At 41.0% G+C, this 25,497-nt stretch overlaps 1 protein-coding gene across 49 annotated transcripts in view; it reads left to right on the top strand.

The window, feature by feature from the left end:
* The window catches only part of Rims1 (regulating synaptic membrane exocytosis 1), a 499,647-nt gene that overhangs the window by 397,873 nt on the left and 76,277 nt on the right, over positions 1-25,497 (top strand). For 31 of the 49 annotated variants that reach the window (NM_052829.3, NM_001398595.1, XM_063267779.1 and 28 more), the window contains 2 exon segments: positions 7,300-7,412; positions 12,664-12,830. The exons of 11 other annotated variants lie outside the window; for them this stretch is intronic. In NM_052829.3, coding sequence (NP_439894.2) covers positions 7,300-7,412; positions 12,664-12,830 — 280 coding nt within the window. 49 annotated transcript variants of the gene reach the window in all.

Raw genomic sequence — 25,497 nt, 5'->3', positions numbered from 1 at the left:
ACTGGGTCTCTAGGAGTGAATTTACTTTGTAAAGTGCAGTGCTCCAGAGAAAATATTTATTTTTTGAATTATTCATTTATTCACTTTACATCCCAATATCATAGCCCCTCTCCTTCTAGTCCCCCCACATGTAGCTCTTCCCCTGATTCCCCCTCCCCTTCTCCTCTGAGAACTGGAAGCCCACCTGGGTATCACACCACCCTACTCTTCAACCCCAGAACCATCAGCCACTGCAGGACTAGGCACATCCACTCTCACTGAGGACAGATAAGGAGACCCGGTTAGGAGACCTGGATCCACAGGAAGGTAACAACAAATTTACTGACAACTCCTGCTCCAGTTGTTAGGGACCAGCATGAAGACGTAGCTGCACATCTGCTACATACATATGCGTGGGGTTAGGTCGAGCCCATGTTTACTCTTTGGTGAGTGGTCCAGGCTCTGAGAGCCCCCAAAACTCTGTTGGACTTCCTGTGGGATCCCTGTCCTCTTCGAGTCCCTCCATCCTTCCCCTGACTCTTCCAGAGGACTCCCCAAGCTCCATCTAATGTTTGGCTGTGAGTCTCTGCATCTGTTTCAGTCGGTTGTTTGGTGAAGCCTCTCAGAGGACAATTATGGTAGGTTCCTATCCACAAGCGTAACAAAGTATCATTAATAGTGTCAAGGATTGGTGCTTGCCCATGGGATGGGTCTCAAGCTGGGTCATTCATTGTGTCACCTAACGTGATTCAGGTATTGATAAGAGATGAAGGAATGTCTTTTTCTAGCTGTTCTCAGTACCCAAAGTCACTGTAGAATCTTACATTCAATCTGACAGCTTTTAGGTGTGGGGTCATTTATCAGTTCTCCTCTTGGAAGGTACACTGGGATAAGGAGGGTTTTTACTCTCTCCAAAGTAACACAATGTTGTCATTCAAGTAGGGGGCAGATATTTTAATTCTCCAACTATGAGATATGGTAATACACCAAAAACTGGCTCAGATATTCTGTCCAGAAGTTACTGTGCTTCAGATAGACTCATATGAATTAGTGTTTGCAAAGACAATGATAAAGATATTTCTTATCCCAAGAAACCTAATGTAGAAATTCATTTTGCTTATTTAAAAATCATGTTCCACAGAAAACACTTAAAAAATATATGAGAAATTTTAATGCGTTTGGGTGTTTCGCCTACACCAATGATTTGTGCATACACCACATGCATGCAGTGCCCCTGGAGGCCAGAAGGGGGCATTAGATACCATGGACTGGAGTTAAAGATGGCTGAGAATGGGGCTGGGGATTTAGCTCAGTGGTAGAGCGCTTACCTAGGAAGCGCAAGGCCCTGGGTTCAGTCCCCAGCTCCGAAAAAAAGAACCAAAAAAAAAAAAAAAAAAAAAAAAGATGGCTGAGAATAGGACCTGCATCATCAGAGAGAACAGAGCTTTTAATCACTGAGCCATCTCTCCAGACCCAAATACCAAAATGTAAGCCTATGTTAATTTATCCAGTTTTACAGATTTTGAAATTGGTACATATTCACTTTTACAGAAATATAAATATATGAAAACTTTATTTTAACTTAGAATGCTATCAAATCACATATAATTATAACATTTAAGCAAATGAGAAACATTCCCAAGATAACATTGTCTCTGAAAGTGATATGTAAAAATTTTAATACTCAGTTAACAAATGTTAAGGATTTATTAATCTTTTAAAAGATATTTGAATTAAATAAAATTGTAAGATGGGGCTCTAGAAAGAGAACTCAAATTTAGGAGTATTTTTTTTCACTTGTTATTCTCTAGTTTTCACGTATGGAAGGCTCCTTTTTTCCCCCCTATATTTAATTTAATTATTTTATTTACTTTACATCCTAATTGCAGCCCAGCTCCCTCTTCCCCTCCCAGTCCTGCTCTTACAAAGTCTTCTCCATTCCCCCCTCCCCTTCGCCACAGAAAAGGGGAAGCCCCACTTGGGTAACACCCCACCCTGGGACATCAAGTCCCAGGAGGTAGAGGCACATCCTCCCCAACTGTAGCCCAACCAGACAGTCCATGTAGGGGAAGCAGCTCAAATGCCAGCCATAGAGACAACCCCTGCTCCAAGGATAGAAGACTCATATGAAGACCAGAGCTGCACCTCTGCTATGAGTGTGTGTGTGCGGGGGTGGGGCGGGGTGGGGGTACAGCCCCTGTGTGCTCTTTGGTTGATGGTTCAGTCTCTGTGAACCCCTATGGGCCCAGCTTAGTTGACACTGAAGGTCTCCTTATGGTGTCCTTAACCGCTCCAGCTTGCTCAATCCTGTCCCCCTAGTCTTCTACAAGACTCCCTGAACTCTCCCTGACTTTTGGCTATGGGTCTCTGCGTGTGTTTCCATTTGTTCCTGGATGAAGCCACTCAGGAGACAGTTGTGCTAGGCTCCTGCATTTGACAGTGGGAGTTCAGAAGAAAGCGGGAAGAGTTAAATAACGAGAGTAGAAAGACATTAGTACTGAACCTTAGGACCAGGAGTTCAGTCTCTTGCATTTTTTTATTCATTTATTTATGTTGGCTACAGGTAGTTGCTGTTAGAAATAAGGAAGCCCCAAAGTGAGAGTACAGAAGTCCTATTGCCCAAAGTGAGAGTACAGAAGTCCTATTGCCCAAAGTGAGAGTACAGAAGTCCTATTGCCCAAAGTGAGAGTACAGAAGTCCTATTGCAGCTCTGGAGTGTGCTCTGAAAAGCTCTGTGTTCTCTATCTGAGTATACGCAGGGAAAGGTCACAACTGCCTACGATTCCAGCTCCAGGTGACCCAGTGTCCTCGTCCGGCCTCTCTGGACATCCAAACACATATGTTTGTTCAAACACACACATGCATCTACACACAGATAAAATGAACAATTTTCTACTCCTAAGCTTTTAAATTAATATGAGAGGTGGTTCTATTTAAATACATGCATGCTCAGGGAGAATTGTATGAATGAATTTGGCTTCTTTGTAGATGTACAGAAGCCTGTCCCTCTTAATCATGAATCTATATGAATCTAGGAATGAGCTGAAGCCATTTACACATTTTCAGTAGGTTAAGAATTCTTTGTCCATGAGATGGCTCAGTAGGTAAAGGAACATGCCTGCAAGGCTGACAGCCATAGCTGAGTTAAATCCCCAGTATACATATGATAGAGAAAACTTATGTATACAATATACAGTAAATTGTCCTCTAGACATCCACTCCTATGTCATGGAATACACACACACACACACACACACACACACACACACACACACACACACACATCTGTATATATAAAGTATTCTTAGCATAGTATGTAAGCTAAAGCCTGTAAACATTGCTTGTATTTCTTGAGATAAGAGGCTTAATGAAGCTGAGGCAGAACCCTAAATATTTCTTCCCTGTATTAACTATCTTTAGGCCTAGGCTTGAAAAATTCTAGGCTCCGTATAATCCAATCATCCAAGCTAACTGATTCAATCCTGCTTCTCTCAGCTTCTCACTGAATTGCTCTGCCTCGCCTCATACTAACTATGGAGTATTTTCAGGCTCCTAATTCTCTGGCTCATTCTGTCTTCACCTGTGTCTGGCTTGTTCTCTCTGTAATCTGTCTCTAGAACTGTCCTAGGAAAACTGCCACACACACACACACACACACACACACACACACACACACACACACACACACATCACAGCATCCCTCCTCTTTTCTCTCTCTCTGCTTATTCCCTTTTCCTGCTGTTCTCTGATTCACTCTGTCAAATCCTTCTCTGCTTCTTCACTTTGTCTGCCCCTCAATTAGACATCACTTTCAAACATGGCTGCTTCCTTCTACAAACAAACCTTACCTTCATTGTTAGAGATTAAAGGTGTGTACTAAGGGTGTGTCTCAATACCAGCCTGGTGGTATATAGTCTTCATTCCCTTGCCAGAGTAGCCATGCTGCTGGATTAAAATCCCTCTACAGAAGATAAATGCTTTTTAACCCTCGTCTTTATTTTCAGTGCTATAGAATATTTTCCACTAGAAAATTATTAGTACTTTGTAAGTTACAACTGCTAATCTTACCTCTGTGCTCCAATTGGAATTCTTTTTATTGAGTTTCAGAAGGGGAGAAATTGTAGTCTTTGTGGCTTCTAAAGAAGCAGGTTTATTTCTCTCCATTTTTGATGGGATTTCGACAGACATCATGACATTGAAAAAAAGTACCTGAATTGCACAGAACAATGAACAAGACTCTGTTGTGAAGAAAAAGGTTCTCCTTCAGTACAACTTAGGGCATTCAGGCTATAGTGACTGAGACAAATTTCAGCCGTTCAACCCCTCATCTGGGAACTACAGGACAGAAATGATTTAATGTACTAACTTTCATGAACTGTTTATAATTATAGTTAAAGTAGTCTATGGTAAACTCCTCTTTCTTTTGAAAATGATATACAAACCAAATTGTTATTAAAACTAAATAATATTTTTATTGTAGAATAGTAACTATTTGGTTCTAATAGTTCACATATATGAAAGATAACAGTGAGGAGATTTTTTTAAAAAAATCTTTTTGTAATTCAATGACAGTTTAAGCGTTGTGTTATTTAAAATTGCTACGGACACTCAGAATGACCTAAAAAGTAAGTTTGGTGCAAGGTTCTCAGCTGGGTCTGTAAAGTATTTTAACTCAGATTTAAAATTTGCCTTTAGAATTAAAATTGATCAGAGAATAGAATCCTTCGAATGATTAGGCACAATTGCCCTTTATGAAATTAGATATTGGAAAATTTGATATGTGGCTGTTTGCTTAGAGCAAAATAATGGAGGAATGGCATTATTCCAAGGACACAGCCTACTTTGATCATTTTTATTATTTATCCTACTAACAATGTATATTGGTGGAATCACATCTTAGGTGTGAGGTTTGATAGTTTTAGCTTTGCTAGGGTATACAGAGTGTCATTTTGTGTCACAGTATGTATTTGAGAAATGAAGTAGAATATAAGGATGTGTCCAAGTAACACAGTGCTCACATTCATACTAAGGGTGTGACTCTAAACTTGTACAGTTACTTCGTAATACTGAATCAATGCCTGGTGCCATCAAAAAGAAGCCATGCTGAAGAGGTCTGAGCAACACAGTGCATTCACCCAACCTTCTCCTTGCTCAAGTAAATGCCTCAGGTTTCTCTGTGTCTCGTTTCTGTTTGAAATCTGAGCTTCAGCGTGAAGGTGGCTCGACTGTTGGATTCACTGGAAGGTCGGGTGGCGTCTGCTGGTGATCTTGGGCGATAATATTATTGGAGATTGCCTCTACCCTGTTGATAGGGAAACATTGATTTTACAACCTATCTTGCGTATAAGGGCAGTATACTGGGAATCTTCTGAAGCTAGTAATAAAGACCCTGAAAACAGTTTGCATTCAGCTCGCTTACTCCTGCAGCATTAATAGAGCGTAACTTTAAGTATTGTGAAATGAGTACTAAGTTGCAGGCATTTAGAAGGAAAAATAACTCTACTGAGCCACGGTTTACTCACAGAGACCGTTCCAGGGGTTCCGGACTTGTACCTTCTGCAAAATATCGTTAAGAATTGCTAGGTGCCAGGATATCGAAGCATTAATCTAGCAAGTGTTAGAAAGTTTCTTTTAAAGCTAGTATTTGACGAGGCTGTTGAGCTCACATTCAATTATGTATGAAATTGAGATTTGCATTGTATTGCTTTGAGCTTTATTTATTCAGTACAACTACAGATATTTTAGCTCCATTAAAGCACAAAGCAAGGGGAAACTGTACAGGGAGGCATTTAGGAGAGAGGTGAAGGTCAGAGAGAAGATATACTTACCGTCTGTACTTTTATGCCCTCTGTACTGCTCATGGCATATAAAAATCCAGTTTTCATAACTTCGTTGCAGTTCCTGAGATCTGTCATACTGTAGCTTGCTTCATACCGCTACCACTAACTGTGTGTGTTGTCATGTAACTAACAAGCTTCCCAATGACCTTGTTCAAGCTGTTCGTTGATCGTCTTCTGGTTAAAGGTAGACACCGTATACTGTCTTTTAGGACAACCTTCAAAGTAAACGTCTGTCACTTGCCTAAGTTTCAGAACTGTGATGCTATAGACTGAGTCCATCTAGTTAACTGACTCCTTGTAAGGTAGAAATTAAAGTGGTGGTGGTGTGATCAAATTTATGACTCAGGTTCTGAGCTGAAGTTTTAGACACATTCTGCCACACGCAGGCATGCACATATATACACTCTCCCATACAAACTTTAGCCTTTGTTTTAGAGGCTGGATAGTACACACACACACACACACACACACACACACACACACACACACACACACCCCTCTACCCTACACATTAATTAAAAGCTTTTATGAGAGGTTGATCCCTCAGGGGAATCGATAATAGATAAGTTGTAAACAAAACTCATTTAGATCTCACTCTGCACAGTTACAAGCTTTTGAATGATTTACACACAACTGTACCCTTAGCGCTTTCCTCTCCATTTGTAAAGATTCAGCAGTTATAGACAATTTTTAAGCTAGATTATGGTGGATCCTGACTTTAGACAGACTGAAGACCATTCAGTTTGCCCGCTATCATACTTGCTTCTTACCACAACAGAGCCTTATGTGGGATACATGTCTTCATGGATAATATTGCAAAAGAGCTAAAGAACACAGCATACAGTTTTAAAAATTTTGGAAGTTTATGTATGCGGTTCATGCAAGCCTTCAAAAATAGGTACCTTTTATTTTTTTCCAAGTAAGTCCATTTGTGTAGGTAGCAGATATTCATTGAAAGCTGTCGGTCAGATTCATGGTATAGGAAGGATCTCTACAAAAAAATAGGATTATCAGTTAGTTTTCAGGTGACTTTTCTGTAGCCAAGGATGCCATGTGGGAGTGTGCATGCAAGCAAGCATGTCCATCTGTGTGTGGTGTGTTCAGTATGCAGATTTATGTGCAGTTAACCTGCCACGGCCGGTTGAACATAGTTAAAACACCATTCTGTGACAAAGTTGGCTTCTCGTAACCACCAGTGAAGAGAGTTGAGAATACCTCACGTCAGGCGAAGAGACAGAGGGCCTCTTTCCGGTTACTAACACTCATGTCGCCCGTCTGGTGTGACCTGAATCCCTTCCACCTTCAGCGTAAGAGCTATTAGCTCCTGTCCATTCTGCATTGCGTGTGCTCTATTAACCGTCATGGTCTATTTCTGAAGTCCATTTAGTTCAGATTGTTTCTAAAGCTTTGAAGCCTTGAACCAGCTCCCCGAAAGATGTTTCGTGTGTTTTAACGACCTTTCCATTGTGTGTTTTTGCAGCAAGCTTAGTAGTGGAGGAGCGAACGAGACAGATGAAAATGAAAGTTCACCGATTTAAGCAGACAACAGGGTCTGGGTCTAGTCAAGAACTTGACCACGAGCAATACTCCAAGGTAAAACGAGTAGACTAACCAATAGTGTCCCCTTTAGAAGCAACGGGTGTATGTGCTAGGCGTGTGTGTGTGTGTGTGTGTGTGTGTGTGTGTGTCACAGCATTAGAGAGCTCGGAGCTGTGGGAGCTGTGTGACTGAAATCGTCTTTAACTGTTGGTCTCACATCACAGTTGTTCATGCCGCCTGACACGTCTCTTCTGCACCTTTACGTTTTCAGAAGTCACGTTACATTATGGAGGTATGAATGATTACACTTAGCAGGGACTACGATGAGGAAACACCGGAGCGAAAGACAAGGACTGTCCTTGGCTACATTTGCAAAAGCAAGCAGGGTTTCTAAGGCCACTTGTTGATGAAATAGTAGTATATTAATTTGGAGCAGTAAATGTACTTTACGTGATGTGGACTATTGAATTAATGATAAAAGCCAGACAACGTGATAATTTCGCCTATTTATTTGTCTTTAGTTAAAAATATATGCTGTTTTAATATTTCATAAGAATATACGTTCTAATAAGCATTTAATTTATATTTCAGTATTATTTTCTAAGAATATACTAGATATCCATCAACCTTAATATCTAATGTTTAATTAAAATATATAGCCTATAACTGTATGAAAAACATTTATATGTATTATCTGGTTTATTTTGAAATGTTTCTCCATATAACATGAGGTACTACTTGGTTACAGTTTGACATTCAGGAAGTCTTTCTAGAAATAGTGACCTATTGGGAATCGAAATAAGTACAAACTATATCAAATCGGCGTACTAAAAGCTTAAAATAAAGCCTCAACGTGACCATTTTTAAGTAATCAAGTTTGCTCCTTGTAGAGCAACATAGCCAGTAGTTAATACAAACTGAAGGCCACAACAAAATGTGGTCTATCACCCAAAACATTCCCAATTGGATACAGGGTATCTAAAAGTGCAGCAGTTAGAGCAGGCCCATCTTATACAGGGATGCCAGCCCACAAAGGTTTCCAGCAGCCTTTAAAAAAGTAGAATCAGTACAAAGAACCAGCAAAGTGGCACACACATCAAGCAGAATCCTTGACTTCCTGTCGAGTAGCTGGTTCTAGCTGTGCACATCTGTCTTCCTTTGCCTTATGATGATGTTCCCAGGCCATCAGCAGCACTCTAGTCTCTCTTTGCAGATAGCATCATGGCTTTTGTTTGCTGACAACACAAATCACTAAAAAGCGATAAGGCAGGATGCTTATCAGGATAGATTTTTTTTTTCCTTCAGAGTTAAGTTTGGTTACTTGAAATTTCTTCTTTCGGCAAATGCTTCAGTTAAGACCAAAATCGTTTCTTGATTTGTTATTCTTCTTCCAAAAGTCCTGTAGACCATCAAAGGGTGAGGGACCAGAGCGGGAAGCAAGGATGAGATGGGGAAAGAGTTGGGATAAACTACTCAAAGCCTTTGGAGGTGAGATCTAGGAGTCCAATCAGACCATCAGCAAGGAGCTACCGCACAAGTCCAAAGCACCAAGAGTTCTTGTAAAGTAGTAAAGAAGGTAACCCACCCTGCTGGGGAGGTGCAAACCAGGTTATACCCAGGTAGAGCATCAACCTCTTTTTGTTTTTCTCATGTATCGGCAAAATTGCTCATTGAGCAAAGGTGCCAAGCCTAAGGGTCAACCCGCAGTTTCCAGAACCTATTGGTAGAGGGAGAAAACCAACTTCTGCAAGTTGTCCTCTGATTTCCACTGGCTTGCATGCCTACACACACACACACACACACACACACACACACACACACACACACACACACACACGAATACATTAATATGAGAAAATATTCTATTTCAACCGAACCACTTCCCAAAGAAACAGAATTCATTTACCAAAATCAGTAGAGTCTGTCACAAAGTTACTTGAAGCTTCGATACATTGAGATTCTGTTGTGACATCATCCAATCTAACCTGGCTACAAGTCTTGTATTCATAATAGCTCTCATTCACATTTACATGTTAATGCTTCTGTTATTTGTGTAGACTCCCCTGTCTCTTTTTTCATTGAATTTGAATATCATTTTTAAAATGTCTGGGCTGGCTCAGTGGTTACATTCCAAAGCTGATATTGTTTTGCAGGGAACCCACGTTTGATTCCCAGCACCCACAATGGGCAGTTGGCAATTGTCTGTGACTCCAGCTCAGGGGCGGTGGGGTGAGGATTACTTCTGACCTCCAAGGATACCTCTAATATGTGCACACACCCACACATAGACAGAAAGAGATGCACATAATCACAGATAACTTTTAAGAAGTGATTGTTTTCATTTCCATTAATATTTACGTTAATTCCAAAGTAACGTGTTTCACTGTGACCTCATCACACAAGTACAGTAAGGAACTGTGCCCACACTTCCCTGTGTCTCTCCACATCTGCCGCCTTCTTTCTCCCCAGGGCGAAACCCCTTGTGTTTCATTCACTCACATGAGAGGCATATGGATCTATGTAAATATGAATGTGAAATACACGTCTCAATTTCTGTCTTCATGAGAGACGAAACATGAAAACTTGACTTCCAAGTAATGCCCTTTTATTCCCAATAATGGAATTATAGACTCCAGTTATAGCTCTGACAATAAATATGAGATCAGATATGTAGCTTTAAAATGTTTGAGTATCAAGAATGAAATTAAGCAAATCAGTATAACAGTTGTCAGTCTTTTTCATGTTATGTATCAGATAAAAATTGATATTTTCAGAACCAAAATATTTATGTCCTATGCCAGTGCTTCTAATGAAGTTTTCACTGAATTTAGTTGACGTAAATCAGAACTCATTGATATCAATGAGAAGTGGCTAGTATCTGTTTCACCAAGTTCAAATGCTTTCCTGTATTTTCAGAGGAGAGTTCTCCTTTTACCCAAAACATTTTATTTTGCAAATGACTTTCATTGCTATAAAATAGTGCGGGGTTGGGGATTTAGCTCAGTGGTAGAGCGCTTGCCTAGCAAGCGCAAGGCCCTGGGTTCGATCCCCAGCTCCAAAAAAAAAAAAGAAAAAAGAAAATAAAATAGTGCTAGTGATTTCATAAATGTAGTATACGTTAAATTTTGGACTGTTCCCTTTATGGTATTTATGTACTTAGCCAATTTTAAAAAGTAATTAAAATTCAATCCTAATAAATTTGATGAAATAGTTGAAAATTCTACTGTACATGAAATTAGGTACCCATCCTCAGAATAGTTTTATTTGCCAACCAAACTAGATCTTGCTTTTCTTGGTGAAAGATTGCCAAATGAATTTGACCCTGAGAGCTTTTCGCAGCCTGACCTTTCTTCGGCCTAATGCTCTCCCAACGGAGTTGTTTCAGCAAGACTCTATGGACTTGGTCTTTCTTTGAAGGACTACATTGTCCTGTTCTTCCTCCAGAGTGAGGAATTCACTCCGACACAGCTGCTTTTCCATGTGTTGTTATTTGAAGTCAAATGCCCCAGTGATGGGTAGAAGCCATAACTGGAGGATAAAGTCCCACTTAGGCTGTCATTTATTAAAGGACTCTGTCTCTGTAATCCTGGAGCAGTCATCAAGAGTGTGGCAATGGCTGGTGGAGAGAGCTGCAGTGTTTATTATTACCAGCTTCTAAAAACAGTGACCCTATAATTAGAACCTTCCTTCAGACCATGACGTCTTTCCCTGCAGGATGACTGAATACATTCCTCCTGAGGTTCTTTCATTCTTCACTGTATAGTAAACGTATTTAGACTAATTTATTAAAGGGGACATTTAACAACTCACACTACATCAAAAAAAGAGCTTATTTCAAAGGTTAACAAGTTTTTGAGGATCAGTAAAAAAAAAGAGTAATAGAAAGTAAACGTAGAGTATTTAATTTCCTTCAGTTAATGTGGAGGAAACTGTATGGTAATTGTTACATATCCCAGTAGAATAAAATATGTAAAGCCGTTTTTATTCTCTTCTGGAAGAGTGAAGGTCTCTATTCACACAGACTGGGATGGAGATGACTTATAGAAAAGAGAGATTTCATTGATTAAATTTAGCAACATTGCTGTCCAACAAAACTTCGGTACATTAGAAATGATTCTGAGTGAAGTGAATCATGCTGGACTGGACGGAATCATGGTATCAGATATCAGATGTGACTTAATTTACCGGGCGACTGACCAACCACATCACATCAAATACATAAGTTATGTAAATTTGAGGCAAAATATGAATTAGGCTCTAGACTTAATATCATATTTAGTGAGTACACTTTGTGTTTAGTGGGATCTCTGGCTTTCAAAAATAAACACCACGGTGATAAAACTTTAGAAAAGTTAATTTTACAGACTTACCGTCAAGTGTGCAATTTTTTTCATGATTCAAAATTCTTTGGTAAATTCATACACAGAAGAGGGAAAGAATTTTAACTAACGTATTTTAAGAGGAAGTTTCCTTAAATAAGGAAAAATAAACAGGAGCACAGGGAGATTACTTCTTAAATTTTAGTTCCTAACAGAGTTTTGCACATAAGCTCAGGGGAAGAGATGGACATCTGTGGTGCATTTGAGAGAAATCATTCAAATTAATCAAGATTCATGCTATGAAGCAGTAGAGAAAATGAGACTTGGTCAAAGATTAACCAAGTTGTTACCCACTCACTGCTCTCAGAGCTAAAATTAACTTGCTTAGTAGGTGATAGCAGGGGTGCTAATATTTTATTTTATGTAATTGTATATAGTTCTTTCCTTCCATTACCAGAGAAAACGATTACTTAAATTATTTGTATTTAGAAAGATGGGGGCACTTTTTATAGTTAAAATATTATATATTCACTACATGGTCCACTCCAATAGGACAATAAAAATTGAGTAGAAATAATATCTTAGTAACCCTCCCCTGTGATAAATTTGCAATGATGACTTAGTGAAGTCCAAAATTTAATGTTATTCAAGATAAGAAAATGATGAAATGTAAATTTTCAAAAGAATGAGAAATGTGATATCAGGTTTTAAGCATGTCCAGATAATTCCCCGGATTTTTCCATGCAAGCACTATAAGTGTGTGTTCACTCTTCCAAAGTGGTATGTCGTCACTGAAAGGCTGTCGGGTTTTTATTGAGATTCCTCTATAATCTGAATGCTTCCCTGGCCTTCAGTTGCCCTTCTGTCCTTGACAGAGGTGTCCATTGGTTTCCTTTAGGTAAAGCAGTCCTTAACCTCAAGGTCGGTGTGTGTTCTGTTCCGTGACCCGATGGTGGAGCTCATCCTTTCTTGTGTTTAATCTTTAGTACAACATACATAAAGATCAGTACAGAAGCTGTGATAACGCGTCTGCCAAGTCTTCAGATAGTGATGTCAGTGATGTGTCCGCCATTTCCAGAGCCAGCAGTACCTCACGCCTCAGCAGCACAAGCTTTATGTCAGAGCAGTCTGAGCGCCCCAGGGGTAGGATCAGGTGAGTTGGCAATGCTGTCTCTGTTAACTGGATCTCTATCCTTCCTATGAAACTCATTTACCTTCCAGAATGTTCTGTGGAGAGTATAGTATAGATTGTGTAATGGAAACGTCTCATTATAACAATGGGGTGGGTTGAGCATGTGCCACACATTCTCCAGGATCACTGACAGAATATTTGATACCATTTCCTGCAAACTTACGTGTCTTACTTGCTCTGAGTTGCAATTGAAGGGGTCCTTGCAATGTAACATGATCAGTAGAGAGCCGTTTAGTCCAGAATTAAGAAGCTTTTCCTTTAGGAGACTTTATAACAAACATTTTAGTGTTTATGGGACAGTGGCCATCATAAATATTCAACCACATCATCATAGTGTACAAGCCCAACCACTAAGTGAGTGCAGCTGTCTATTTATGTTTGTAAGCATGTGTGTGTGCATGCCTGTATCATGGCACCACCTACTTGTATGGAATAGCTATTTTATTTTCCCAAAGAATATAGTTTTTGTTTTGTTTTTTGATTGTTTTGGTTTTGTTTTTTTTTTCCTCCTACTTAAGCCAAACAATGGGTCTGCCTTTCAAGGGAGACCGTGATGGATGTGAGAACGTGATACAGATTGTGTGAGTTGTAAAACATGGCCACCATTACCTCACCTGGTGTTCTTCGGTTCTTGTGTGACAAGTACCCCATAGAAAGCTAAGTACAAAGAACCTCAGACATTCCGGATCTGTCCAGCCTGAGCTAAATCAGTTGACAATTCATATTGTCTTGTTTTTGGAAACAGAAGTTTACAGAAGAAATCCAAGGAACTGAAGGGCTTTCCACTTAAATATGAATGCTAAAATTGTGAACAAATGAATTTTTGATACCACGAATTTCACATTTTGGTGCACAATAAATTGTACCCTGAAGTTGTCCTCTTCTGTTTCCCTTCCCCTTGCTTTGGCGCTGAGGGAAAGAACCATTCTCATGTTATCAGTTTCACAATCTCATGGTTTAGATGAGTAATGTCTCTGATTTTGGGAAGACTGGGGAAAAGGCAAAGACACTTTAGGCAGCTTAACAAGGGACTGTGATTTCCTACAAGGAAGCTTAGCTTGAAGGGAGTGTATGGGAGCCAGTGTTGGTCAGTGGGGGAGATTCTAACCTCAAAGAAAAACTTAATGTTTAACTGTGCTGTAAGTAAAAGCGCAAAGTAGAAGACCCAGTCACCTTGACTCATGAGTTCTTTCTGAAGCTGGTAAGGAGAGAGGTTCTTCTCATCAGCCTACAGGAGACTGTATCCCTGGCAACCCAGCTCACACAAGCTTCCCGTTTCCCACTCTTCCCCTGCTGGGTAGCTTAAGACCCATAATAACAGGGATTTTCTTCATACAAGTGGATTATCTAAACCATGTTGCTCCTCTGGTAGCTAAGTAAGTTTCCTCGTTAGCTATGACAAGACCTGCTTTTCAACTAATCCCAGTCTTGTGCTAGGGGTCCTCTTACACACAAAATGATAACACGATGGAATACAGGAAAAGATATGTGGGGGGCAGCAAAATTCTCCTGACACTCCGAAGCTAGGAAAGCTTTTGTATATATTTTCCATATGTACCTACATTAATATGGGACTGGAGAGATGGCTCACAGATAAAGAGCACTGGCTACTCTTCCATAAGACCAGGATTCAATGCCCAGCATCTAGAGAAGGTTGTAATTCTAGTTCCCTGGGGTTTGATGGCCTCTCCTTGCCTCTGTATGAAGTGCACAGCCATTGTGCAGGCAAAAACACCCACACTCGGAAGATAAAATCAAAATAATTAAAGCACACACACACACACACACACACACACACACACACACACACACACACCACCACCGCCGCCGCCGCCGCCGCCGCCGCCGCCGCCGCCGCCACCACCACCACCACCACACCATAGAACTCTTTGCTGTCAAAATCAACCCTCTACTAACAGCTTGAGATGAGTTAGTTTGCCATAAAAAGCAGTAGCTAACTGGGGTAGAGTGAGAGGTACACAGAGTCTCCTGTTGTAAATACCCATGCTTCCACTGGAAACTGCATGGTGACTGTTCATTCTTCCCTTAATCCTATGTATTCAAAGCCACTACTGAGAAAAAGGACAAAGTTGAACAGCTTCAGTGACAGAATGTATTCAATATCAACCTTTTAGTTCCTATTATGTAAAAGGACTTTATTCTTTTGATACTGCATTAAAGTATAAGACAGACCAAAAGCTCAAGGGGCCTTTATTCCGCCAAAGGCTTGAACACTTTTCTTACCTTCTAAATACCTGTGTACATCTCCTGTCATTCTGACAGGATGTAAACCATGTTTTCTAATGTGTTGCCTCAGAAGATCTCTATTTGGAGAACTGACAAAGTGATTCTAGACGACATTACAGAATTTATTAAAGTCAATTTAGTTCCCTAAAAGTCACTCTAGTATCTAAGTTGTCGGGAGGGTCTATAAACAAACATCATACAACACTTTCTTATATAATACAATAAGATTGACTCTTAAAATACCAATGTTTTCTAAACTCCGGCTATTACATTTCCAGTGATATACGTCAACTTGACACAAGCTAGAATCATCATAGAGGAGAGAGTGTCAGTTGAGGAAATACCTCCATGAGCTCCAACTGTAAGGCATTTTCTCAATTAGTGATCAATGTGGTTGCTGCCATCCCTGGACTGGTGGTCTTTGGGATTTATTAGAAAGCAGGCTGAGCAGCCCATGTGAGTAAGCCAGTAAGCAGCACCCCTCCATGGCTTCTGCATCAGCTCCTACCTACTTGATCAAGTCTTGCTTCTATTCCTGTCCTGATTTCCTCCAGTGATGGATTGAGATCTGGAAGGATAAGCTGAACAAACCCTTTCCTCTTTCATTGTTGTTGGATCACACTGTTTTGTTGGTTGATGATCAGGCAGTTGGACACAAAAGGGAAGAGACCATTCCTTTCTCCAGACATGTCCCCTTCTAGGGAGCTCAGTTCGAAGTGCTCTTCCTGTCCTCTCCTGATAGACTAAATATTTTGTTCAACACCATGCCAAGCATCGTTTAGGTTTTCATTTTCACTTTCCCGGAAAGGTACAGAAAGAAAAGAAAATAGACTGCAGTGTTTGTTTTAGGGTAAATAATGTTTTTGCAGATACAATTACTTAAAGGTTGTAGAAATGTTACAAATTGTTCACAAGTGTGAAGATGTTTCAACAAGGCAGAATCGACCCTTAGTATCCCAAATGAAGGGCGTCAGTGGGGCTCCGATCGACAACACTTCTGATAAATTCTGCCTGCACTTTACATATGGAGTCTCCATGGGGCCTAACTTCTCAAAGGAGAGTCTTTTTCTGAATGCACTATGTGGTTGCCTGTCATAGTATGTAATACGAATGTGCACATTACCAAGTTGATGACTCAGTCATCAGGACCTGAGTTAGGATGCTCTGAAGCCACCAAAAAAAAAAAAATTGTAGACGCAAAACTGTTTGCTTGCAGATGGAGCTGGGACAGCCTAACAGGAAGACCCCTGGGTCTTATTGACCATCAAGTACAGTGACATCAACAAGCCCAGAGGTCAGTGAATAATCTTAGCTCAGAAAAGGAGGCAGAAGGATTGGAGCATCCACTAGGCAGTTCAGGGCGCTTCAGACTCTTGTAGATGTGAGTTCAGTTCCCAGCACCCATGTCAGGCAGCTCCTAGCCACTTGTAACTCCAGACCCAGGCTATCCATCACGTTGGCAAGTAATTGGGTCCACATGCATGTGCCTACACAGACACATGCCCAGACAAATAGTTAAAAATTGAATCTTTTTTTTTTAAAACAGAGAGTGATTGAGGAAGATACTAGACATTAATTTTAGCTTCTACCCACCCATGCAACCTGCACTCACCCGTGAACTCATAGACACAGAAGAGGACACAGAGAGTGGAATCCTGAAATTCCTATTGTTTCCGAATTCTCGATGTTCATCTTTATCCTACGTCCCTCTCATTCAAGCCGGACAAATTTCATGCATTCCTGTAATATCGAACTTTAAAAGCAAACATGAGCATAATATGAAAGTTGTTTTCGGATGTTACATAATTGTGTGTTTTTAATTGTTTCTTTGATAATTTCATAGAATGCGTTTTGTGCCTACTCAACCCCCTTTCCCCAACTCCACCCAGATCCACTTTTCTTCGCTACCTAACTTTCTCATTTTTAACTTATCAAATCTATTTAATGCTGCCCATATACTTCCAATATGCAACCTTCTGGTGGAATAGGATTGATTTATCAGAGGCTGTGCTCTTAGAGAGAACTGGTTTTCCCTCTCCCCTTTGTAGTCAATTGCTAATAACTCTTCAGCTAGGTCGAGACTCTCTGCCCGCCTGCCCTTGCGTAGCTTAGGCTTTGTCTGGCTTCAGCTTATAAAGATCTCGTGCATGTGGCCATGGATGCTGTTAGTTCCTATATGCTCTGCTCTGCTGTCTGTGGATGGCGCTATTTCCCTGTAGTCATCTACCACCTATGGAACACACACTCCCTTACCTCCTCTTCTTGCACAGTGCTCCCTGAGCCTTTCAAGAAGGCAATGATATAGGTAACATGATGTCCTCTTTCGGGTTAAACATCCTCTAGTTTCTTATTCTCCACACCTCAGCCACTTCAGGGTCTCCATGTTAACTGCCATCAGCTGTAGCTAGAAGCTTCTCTGATGAGGGCTAAGAGAGGCGTTCATAGTTATAATGATAAATCAATAGAAGTCGGTTTAATACTATGTCCATTTATCAGAATAACAAGAGTAGTTTCTCCCTAGGGACTATGACCTGTCTAGCCACGGGTCCATGGCCCAGAGATCATGCCAGTTGTCGGTTTCATCTTGCAGGGTAGGGCTTAAAAAAAATGGTTCCTCTCAGATGTCTGTGACACTTAGTGCAAGCAGTGGGCATGCCTTGCCAGGCCAGTCATTATTGCTTCTGGCAGAGTTCACAGCAGGAACCCTGTGGATGGTGATCACTCCTTTTTTGCTCCTCCATTAATGTGAGTAGCATCTTTTAGCACTAGGCAAGCTAGCCAATATGCAGGAAGCATCCAGGTTAACACCGTGTGGATTTCTCCATATTCTACGACCTGAGTATGAGATGACTCCAGCAATAGGGTCTTAGCTTCCATTTCTGGGGGATGATGAATAGCCTAGGCAACAGGTTGTAATGTGTGGGAGTCTCACTGGCCAACAGCTCCAAAAGAGATAATCCATTCCTCTCACCGGGCACTTTATGTGTTAGCTTGTGCTGTGTAGTAGGCATTGCCACCTCCCTGCATGGTAACCCTGATTTAGCTCTTTATAAGTGTGCATATTTATACTTTAGGAAGCTCTCACAATGTTTCTGGATGCCTTATTACAAAAGGTCTTTGTTAGGGCTTTGCCCCTACCCGGACAGAAAATACTAAGACACCATGGTTCCATGTGGAGAGGTTTAATGAGAGAAGAGTAGAAGAGAGGATAAGTGGCTGGCCATGGGCATGTGAGGGGGTTGGGGGGAGAACAGAGAAAAACAAAGAGCAAGAGGGGTAAGAGAGGGTAAGAGGGAATAAGAGAAGGAGGGGGCAAACAGCCCCCTTTATAGTGTCAGGCACAGCTGGCTGTTGCCAGGCAACCACGGGGCGGAGCACCCCTGGCTGCTGCCAGGTAGCTGTGGGGGTGGAGCTTAAACAGAATATTGAGAGTCTTCAGTGTTATTTACCCTCCAGATATTCCCACCAATGTCCTGCCCTCCCAGTCCCCCAACCAAACGTAACCATTCCAGATCCATTATTCCCCCTTTAAACCTTTCTACACCTGCATTCCTTTTCTTCATTATTGGTGCAATCACTTAGCAAACGGGAGAATATTAGAAGATTTGTCAAAGCTAATGATTCTGAAACAGAACATTTTGCTTTACCAAAGTCAACTTCCCACTGCAAGGGGGAATTGAAAAAAATCAGACTGGAAGGACTGATGCAAATAAATTTTTGTCCTTTTACTAGCCGCTTCTGAAAGAGCAGTTCCGTTTTCATTGAAAGCAGTTATTTTTACACTCAGCCTGTGAAAGGTTTAAAAGGATTTAAAGCCGGTTATTGCCTGCCCTTGCACAAATGGCCTTCTTGAACCTATACATTTACGAAAATTTGGCCTTTTGATGTCAGGAAGTCATGAGGGGAAGGTTATTGTATTCATCTGGGCCTTTTGAAAGGAATAAGCTTTAATTAATTTAGTTTAACATTAACGAAAGGGTTTATACCTTTCTAGAGGTCACTACAGTTATGCTTGCAGAACAGTTACAAATATTATTTCAAAATTCCCTTTTACCCTATTAGATCTCTCATTTAGCACGGAAATGCAATGGAATATTCTTAGGATTTTTAAAAAATGCATGGGACATGAATTTAACTGAAACAAACTCTCTTGAGTTTCCAATTGTTTTGTTGCCTCCTGGCATGAAACACACTCAAGTGTGAGTGAGTACGGGGGACCTTTTATGTTCCTCGGAACTAAACGTATATGTCTGCTTGCTATACTTTGAAACACAAAACTTAATAAGCTCTAAAACACACCAGTAAGCATTTAGATGACCAGAAGAAGATGATCCCGGGGAGGGAAAATATGGGATAGAGCACATCAGAGAAAAATCTCTTTACCTGATATTCCAGTTTTTCTACTTGGCTCCAACAGTTCGAGATTGGTACGTTATTAATGAATGTATCCCCTCATAGTATATTGAAACTGTGAGCAACAGGTGACTGTCCTACTCTCCCTTTAAAACTACTTCACTTTTGTAATGAGCATATTAATAACCTGATGTAACGTTCTTCTCAAACCCACGATGGCATCGTCTGTGCCACATGCCTAAGTTATTATGCCGTGACATATAGGCGCAAAAATATTGGTGATATATGAATTAGCACACAACAGTCTTGAGAGTTATCAGTTACAGAATGTTTGGAGTGAATGGGTTCTTGTCCTGGGTAGGGTCTTTCTCGCCCAGTACTTTGATGTCTATTCTGAAGCAAAGCAGAAATGTTATGGTTAAAACACAGTCTTTTGGCTCCCGAGTTACCTTTGTAGTCGACCAGTTTGAGAGGTTAATCAACATGTGTCCTGCTACATTCTGTCCTGTTGGTGACTTTATTAAGTGGAGAAAAATGAAGCAGTCAGTTGCAATTAACAAAGTTCCCAAACCTTGAAATAAATAAATCAGGAAAAGCTTATCAGAATGAGGTTGTTCGTGGAAACGGCAGTTAGATCCTAGTGGCTACATTGACTACTCTTCATTACTGTGATTGATTACTCGGACATAAAGCAGCTCAGTAGAAAAAGAGTTGGTTGTTGCTGCTGTTGTTGTGGTTGTTGCTGTTGTTGTTATTGTTTTTTCTTTTTTGGCTTACATGTCTACAGGGATACAGTCCACCATGGCAGAAAAGGCCTGGCAGCAGGACCATGAAGTGACCCTAGCAGGAAACAGAGCGATCACATTTTATTAGTCCGTGGGAAACAGAACAGGAGAGAGAAAGGGAGGGGAGGGAGGGGGAGAGAGGGAGACAGAGAAAGGGGAGAGGGAAGGAGAGAGAGGGAGGAGGGAAGGAAGAAAGAAAGATAAAAAGAGGGGGTAGGGAAGGAGGGAGGGAGGTAGAGAAAGAGGAAGGGAAGGGGAGGGAGACACAAAGGGAGAGGTAGGAAGGACGGAGGGAGAGAAAGAGAGAGAAAATGAGAACGTTTATGAATGGATGAACATGAACAGATAGATTAAAGGCCTGACTTTAAATCTCTAAGCCTACCCAGTGGCATCCTTCCTCCAGAGTACTGCAGACAGATTCTATAATCTTCCCAAAATGATGCACCACTATGGACCAAGTGTCCAAACACACAAATTACCACCGAGCCTAGTTCTAATCTTCATAAAATAACTATAAATCACAATTTTATAACTATGATAGAATAGCAACTTTAAAAGAAGTATACCCCCTCATAGGTACTTGAAGTAATTTATTTTTGTTCTGAGGTTTTCCTGAGGCCAGTTATCCTGCTGTTTTGCTGTGTCTTTGAACACCCTTTAATATAGCCAATTTGTGTGATGACTGTATCTAGGAAAAATCATTAAGAAAGTAACCCTTTGGAAAATTTTCTTGCTTTCTCTTGCTCTCTTGCTCTCTTGCTCTTACCCTCTTCCGCCTTTGTCCCTTCTCTGCCCATTCCCGTCCCCTCTTCTCTTCACCTGCTCATGGTCAGCCTCTACTCCTCTTCTTCCTCCTCCTCCTTCTTCCTCCCCACCCTCTCTCTCTGCCTCTATTGCCCTCTTAACTCCCCTCCCCATGCCCTTAATAAACTCTATTCTATACTTTCAAAGGGGGAAATTTTTCCTGTTCTGTGAAAGTGTACTCATATATTTTCATACTCGGTAATTGCTGATTCCATTACATTATATCATTCGTAGCTCATTGTTTTAATGACTCCCGTGCGTGAACTCATTATTGCCATCAAATACTGGGCTAAAAAAAACACCCTGTCTATGCAGGTACTTACCTGTTATTTGGGATAGTTACGTCGTTATTCTTTCATTCAGAATCATTGCTTCCTAATCATCTCCCTTTTCACCCCTCAGGTTCTTGACTTGTACCTTCATCCACAATGGCTATATTTCCATATGCATGTCTTTAAATTACATATGCTTTTGTGTTAGGTTTTGCATGTGTTTGTGTGTGCCTCTTCTTATGTGTGTGTGGTGGGGATGGGGCAGCTGCCTGAGTATACGCATGGCAGCAGAGTGCAGAGCCCAACCTTAGGTGTTGTCCCTCAGGAGTCACCCACACTGATTTATGAAACAAGATTTGTCATTGAGACCTAGGGCGTAAAGTTTGGCTATTGCTGCTGGCCAGCCCTCTGCAGGGGTCTCTGTCCCCCCACGGCTGAGGTTAGGAGCACACCGTACCACATGCTTCTCTAGAGATGCTGAGGATTAACCAGGGACCCCATGCTTGTGAAGCACACACTTTTCTACGTTAACCCCCAGCTTTTGGACTAGATATTCTAATAAGTAAATTTTGTTCAGCATGATCATTGCTGTGATGGAATCGTTAGTAATAGCATTTGGAAATAAATATAAAAGGAAGTGCAACCTATAAAATTCATGTGAGCTACAGAATGAGAACATGTAGGATCAGAGGTTCAAACTATGAGTTATTTTTCTTCATATAACCCCAAAAGATTTTGTTAATTTATAACACAGTAGTTAAAATAAATATGAGGTATCAATGATAATATAAATGTTCATACACCCACCATCAAGCATGCTAGCTGGATCCCTGTATCCCTTATCCAATCTCAAGCCCCTTGCATGGGACATACATCAGCATCCAATGATCCCAGAGGCAGTTCTCTGCCTTGCCAAATCATTATCAAACTTCAGCCATTGCGTGGCCAACATTTCCTGCACCTCATAGTTATGTACCAGTGTTTCATGATCAAAGTCAACATAGCTTGCTGGAGTTAATGTTGACCATTACCACAGGACACATCTCCTTGTTTCACTCTTACTCTGATAGTTAGCATCATATCTTTGTGTGTGTGTGTGTGTGTGTGTGTGTGTGTGTGTGTGTGTGTGTGTAAATATACCCTTGTTATGATCCATAGTAAACATGTAAATTGATTTGAGGAGAATTGCAACCCTCAATTAGCATGTTGGGTGTTCCATTGTCAACTGCTGGGTTTTTTCTGATTCTTTAGTGTCTGTCAATGAAGTCTTAAAATGTTGTCTGTCTTAAGCTCGTAAGTGTGTAGCTACTGTTATATACACCATAAGTATATATCTACTGTTATATATATTCTGAGTGTATAGCTACTGTTAGACACATCTTAAGTGTGTGTGTGTGTGTGTGTATGTGTGTGTGTGTGTGTGTATATATATATATATATATATATGCGCATGGGTATGTGCCTTTGAATAAAGAGGCCACAGGCATGAGAGCCCTGGGAGCTAGAGTTTAGGTAGTCGTGTGGTTCCTGATAAGGGTTCTGTAAGCTGCACTCAGGTCATCCACAAGAGCAGTACCTACTTTTAGCCACTGAACCATCTCATCAGCCTACAGAATCTATATCTACATCTACATCTATAACTATACATCTATAACTATATATCTATATCTATATCTATTCTGGCTAGGTGTGGTAGTGCGCATCTTTAATCCAAGCTTTCAAGAGACAGACACAGGCAAATCTCATGAGTTCAAGGCCAACCTGGTCTACATGGTCTACATGGCAAGTTCCAGACTGGTCAGGACTACATACATATCATTTCTAATTTCACCTGCCTGAAAGGCATTGCTTTCCAAGCATCTGTGCTCTGTAGATGTTCCACATGCGCTGGGGAAGTGAGTCAGGGTAGTCACAATGAAGTTATCTGTGATTCAGTGCATGATACACTTACATCGCTCAAAGCTTCCACAGGTTTTCTCATGACTTTTGCTCATTTGCTTCCATGTTTGTCGAAACCTCGACTCTTCACCCTCTTTAAATGAGATCTGCCAGGTTCCTTTTGATTCTGTCTGCTTTTACATTATATAATCGGTTTAGCAGCCTTACGTATAGACTTCATTCGTTTTCATGTCCATTTGGCTTTTATTATTATATTTTAAATCTCTTTATTCCTACTAATACTCTTGCTTTAAAACCAGACTTGCTCACAGTATCTACAGTATTCTTCCTGCCACCAAACATAGTAGTTGGATCTTGTGAATTTTTGCTCTTTTCTCTGCATCTTGACTGTCTGGTCAATGAGTGTTCTATCCTGTGCTTGTTTATCCCTGGAAGCAAAGCATTCATTCTGGTTTCTGAGAGATACAGGAAAATTTTTGCTATCTTATTTTCTCCTTTTACTTTCAATTTTTTTCTACTTGCATAGTTTTAGTGGAATTATTCTTAATTCCTTCCCTGGATATTTTGCTAACTATGCCACATTTTGCAGCAGTGCTGGCTGATTTAGTGTTTCAAGTTTGGTTAATAGTAAATTTAAAGTCAACAATTGCCCGAACATCCTCATAGGAGGCGTAGACAGAACTATCCTACACATTAGCTCTACTAAGACTCCTTCTCACTTACATAAGTTTTGCAATGGTTTTTATTATATTGGTTTTCATTAAATATTATTCTTCTGTCAAATACATTATATTGATGCAGTTATTGTCTGACGGCCATTGTTTTTGTGCCTCATAGACAGTGGTGGACAACAGGGGTGGACAGTAGTGGACAGTGATGAACAGTGGTGGACAACGGGTGGGCAGTAGTGGACAGTAGTGGACAGTGGTGGACAGTAGTGGACAGTGGTGGACAGCAGTGGACAACAGCAGTCATTCCATTGTTCATTCTGGAAGCCATGTTAGAAATGGCGGTACATGGTACCCTTAGTCTGAGGTGTATGCTATTCCTCACTGTTCTTTATGATTTTGGTGTACCAGTCCTGACCCTGGAACTATACCTTGCCGATACAGAACAGCCTCTGGATATTACTCCTCATATGATCACCGGCCTATTTTTGGTTTTCCTTTGGTGCTTTAGTTAAGGAGATAACACCAGTGTGAGCTTAGCTTTGTGATTTAATCGATCCCACTCCCCAGCTTCCTGACATTTCTAGGTTTACGAAGATTAAGTGAGTTTTCACAGCACCATCCAAATCCTTTCTAGAAAAAGAGGTTCACAGGTGATGTGTAGGTTGCTGTGTCCACCATTCTTAAACAATGGCACACTCTAGTAATATCCAAAAAAGGAAACCATAAATGCGGGGAACATATACTTTGTAAGCGTGAGAAGAATTGAGTATGCAGTCTTTCCTCCAAGGAGGAAACAAGTGCCAAGTCAGAGCAGAGCTTGCGTCTCAAAGTGGAACTTGGGTCCTTCGATCCTTAGAGTTGGAGAAAATAACCATCAGGATCAAAGAGAGGCAAGTAGCAGGGAGCTGGGGCTGGAAAATTATGAGGAAGGAACGACAGCGCAGCGGGAACGGGGCAGTGTGGGTCTCAAGGAGTAATGGAAGTAAGGGACGGAGGTAGAAGGTCTCAGGTGAGCAGTGGTAGGAAAGGTTGACAGAGAGCATGCTGTAGTCAGAATTCCCAGGACTGTGCAGCATGAGCGCAGCAAGCCAGCCTGACTTGGAGCTCGGTCTCTAGGTCACTCATCTTGATGCTATCCCTGACCCATATTGAGAGACGATGAGCAGTTGCTCTAGGTCTCAACTTATTTGCGTCTAATATGCAGATGCTACAGCTGACTATCCAGGGAGTAGCAAAGTCCACTTCCTCCTTTTATTTTTAAATTGGATAATTCTTTATTTACATTTCAAATATTATACCCTTTCTCGTTTCCTGTCCATAACTTCCTATCCCATCCCCCTTCCCCCTGTTTCTATGAGGGTGTACCCCCACCCACCCACGCCTCCCCACCTCCATGCCCTGACATTCCCCTACACAGGGGCATCAAGTTTTGGCAGGGACAAGGGCTTCTCCTCCCATTCGTGCCCAACAAAGCCATCCTCTGCTACATATGCAGCTGGAGCCAAGGGTCTGTCCATGTGTACTCTTTGGATGGTGGTTTATTTCCTAGGAGCTCTGAATGGTAGGTATTGTTGTTCTTATGGAATTGCAAACACGT

Source organism: Rattus norvegicus, chromosome 9 (genome assembly GCF_036323735.1).
Source record: "Rattus norvegicus strain BN/NHsdMcwi chromosome 9, GRCr8, whole genome shotgun sequence".
In the NCBI taxonomy this organism is placed as follows: domain Eukaryota; kingdom Metazoa; phylum Chordata; class Mammalia; order Rodentia; family Muridae; genus Rattus; species Rattus norvegicus.
The sequence above is the reverse complement of the archived record's forward strand: the minus strand, read 5'-3'. Positions and strand labels throughout refer to the sequence as shown.